The 3,157-nt window shown below is 37.2% G+C and overlaps 1 protein-coding gene across 1 annotated transcript; it reads left to right on the forward strand.

Moving 5' to 3' along the window:
* Positions 1 to 1,222: 1,222 nt before the first annotated feature.
* On the forward strand, positions 1,223 to 2,646 carry LOC103516291. Its single transcript, XM_026828726.1, has 2 exons — positions 1,223 to 1,547; positions 2,406 to 2,646. The coding sequence occupies exons 1-2, from the start codon at positions 1,327 to 1,329 to the stop codon at positions 2,644 to 2,646; spliced, it is 462 nt and encodes a 153-aa protein (XP_026684527.1). The 5' UTR covers positions 1,223 to 1,326.
* Positions 2,647 to 3,157: the final 511 nt, after the last annotated feature.

Below are 3,157 nucleotides of genomic sequence, written 5' to 3' on the forward strand. Positions count from 1 at the left end.
ATTATTTCGGGACGATGATACCTTGGTACTTACAGTTCCCTCTTATCAAACCTCTTCAAATTTTCTACATAAGTTACCTAATCTACATAGTTTCGGGACGATGATACCTTGGTACTTACAGTTCCCTCTTATCAAACCTCTTCAAATTTTCTACATAAGTTACCTAATCTACATAGTTAATAATAATATAACTCTTTATTGTAATAAATAATGACAAAATTACAATAGGGCGTGATTATTGCCTAAGGCAATCTCTGCCATCAAACCCTAAGCAACTACGAGAAGAGGGAGGAAGAAGAAGATTATGTTTTTCATTAATTTTTTACACTCATTTTAGTATTATAGGTAATTATTATTTATTTATGGAGGTTCCTCCTAGCTTTAGAATTATACTTATGTACCTATATGGATAAAATGCCATAAATTAATATGTATATGTACCTACCTACCTACCTAAATGATGTATCAGAATAGGATTCGAACCCACACCCCCGAAGAAGAAGAAGAGAGTGAACAAAACCAATCTCCTTACTTAAGCCGTTATCACAAAAACACTTGTACACGGTAATTGTCCATGGTTTTACTAAATTAAAACAAAAGATACATGGTTTTACTCAATTAAAACAAAAGATACATGGTTTTACTCAATTTTAAAACAAAAGATAGTTCAACTGAATCTTTTGTTTTAAATAGAGTAAAACCATGGACAATTACCGTGTACAAGTGTTTTTGTGATAACGGCTTAGGTAAGGAGATTGGTTTTGTTTATTTTTCAGCCTATGTCTGTTATTTGTATAAATTTACGGGAATTCCCATTTTTACAATTATTGAAAATTATACTAGTACAATTTAACATTAAAAACTAATAGATTAATGCTTAATAATAAAATAATAAAAGTATGTAGGTAGTAGATATACTAAAAGTACATTGATTCAAATTTTAAATAATTCATGCAGCTTGTCCTTGATTTGTTTTTCTGACATAAAAAATACGTCAATGGTTGAATCTTTGTCAATTGCATCGTTTAATTGGCGCGTTATTCTATTTACAGGACTATTTAATAACATGTAAATTTTTGGCTGCTTTTTGATAGCTAGTAAGCTATTACAATTTCTAGTATGCCTCTTTTGGGCTTTAAAGTTTATTTTTTGTAAAATTTCAGGTAGGTCTATCTTATTTTTTAACAATTTACAAAGGAATATTATGTCATTGATTTTTCTCCTATTTTCGATAGTTGTAATGTTAACCATGGACAATTACCGTGTACAAGTGTTTTTGTGATAACGGCTTAGGTAAGGAGATTGGTTTTGTTTATTTTTCAGCCTATGTCTGATTTCATCCGTTACCCAAGACACAAGTTCAGCTGGGGTGTGTGTGTCCCTGAAGTATGTACGGCACAAGATATACAACACTCATTAGCTCAGAGTCTGACGACGGCATTTGCCAAACACCAGATCAACTTTGATGTGAGTCTGACGGAGTTGGGATGTTATTCTGAAGCTGAAATGGAGTCGAGACGCTTGCCCTTAGCTGGATATTTGTGGGTGTAAGTAATCATACAAAGTAGCCCGCCTAGTTAGCTTGGAAGGTAGCGCGTAGCAAGTCTGTCTTGTGAGCGAGAGGTCGTGGGTCCGATTCCTACCCGGGGGCGAGGTTTCTCCTATCCAGTCTCTCTTCGGACAATAAGACCGCCGATGTTCGAGCAAGAACGAACCTCATCTGTTTAGGATAAAATCCGCCCCGGGGCGGAAATCAAACCCGCGACCTAGCACTTACAAGGCAGTGAAGGAAGACGAGTTACCCTTCAAGCTAACTAGACTGGCATACAAAATAATCAACGAAGCAATAGTGTACACCATGGGGGGGCTAATGACTTGGCGGAGACCTTTTTACCACAATCAGGTATTTTTGAGGGATTTTATTACTTTTTGTGAAATAAGTGCGTAGAAGTCGTGACCAAGAAATTGATTTAGCACCTTTTGCACATTTTGCTCATTACAGTTTGGCCTTCATCGGGCCTGTGCGGCCCTGTAGGTGTCTTTTTGCTCAGTAAGTTATACAATGCACCCGTGATTATTTTTGCTCAGTAAGTTATACAATGCACCCGTGATTATTTTTTTAGCACCTAAAGCACATTTTGCTCATTACAGTTTGGCCTTCATCGGGCCTGTGCGGCCCTGTAGGTGTCTTTTTTCTCAGTAAGTTATACAATGCACCCGTGATTATTTTTGCTCCGTAAGTTATACAATGCACCCGTGATTATTTTTGCTCAGTAAGTTATACAATGCACCCGTGATTATTTTTGTTCAGTAAGTTATACAATGCACCCGTGATTATTTTTGTTCAGTAAGTTATACAATGCACCCGTGATTATTTACTAATTTCTAAACATTTACCATGACAGATGCATATGTGTTGTACTGGTACTTCTATGCATAGCGGGTACAGCAGTGGAATATCAGGATATTCATGGGACAGATACAAATCTCAACAAGGAGGAACCAGCCAAACCTGGACATATTAGTGAGTACGAACTACCTATACACAGATACCTACTAGTTTTTCCAAGAGACGAATTCCTTTTTAAAGTTCTAAGTTTTAATTCGACGATTTTCGTTTCCTTCTGTTTGTCTGTAATGGTATAAAATTTTCTGTTTGGTGCACCCCCCCCCCCCCCCCCCCCCCCCCCACGCAGCGCCTCCGACCTTTTTGAAAATTCGCCCCAGACAGAAATTGAACCCGTAACCTAGCACTTACAGGTCAGACGCGCTACCCACCAGTATAATTACGCTGTCTAGACCGAGTAATGGAACCTCGAGTATCTACTAAGTACCTAATGATTGGCACCTAACCAATGAGATTCCCTTGTTAAATATTTACCTATTTCAAGATAAATAATCTCCACGGAGTAAATGACCGAGTAGATGACGAAACTACCAAACTTGCACTCAGGAGGTCTCGGGTTTACAAAGTCAATATTTTTACTTTCTATTACTACAGTATAGCGGAGCTATACTAGTAATGAAAGTATTGCAATCGGTCCAAATTTTCAAAATCGGGGTAGCTCTGTCAAACCTCTTAAAAAAAAAAAAAGATTAAGTAGGCAGGAGGGTAAAACCGTCTTCAATAAACATTTTAGCAGTGACGTCAATTTTA

Source organism: Diaphorina citri, unplaced genomic scaffold (genome assembly GCF_000475195.1).
Source record: "Diaphorina citri unplaced genomic scaffold, Diaci psyllid genome assembly version 1.1 scaffold1536, whole genome shotgun sequence".
Classification (NCBI taxonomy): domain Eukaryota; kingdom Metazoa; phylum Arthropoda; class Insecta; order Hemiptera; family Psyllidae; genus Diaphorina; species Diaphorina citri.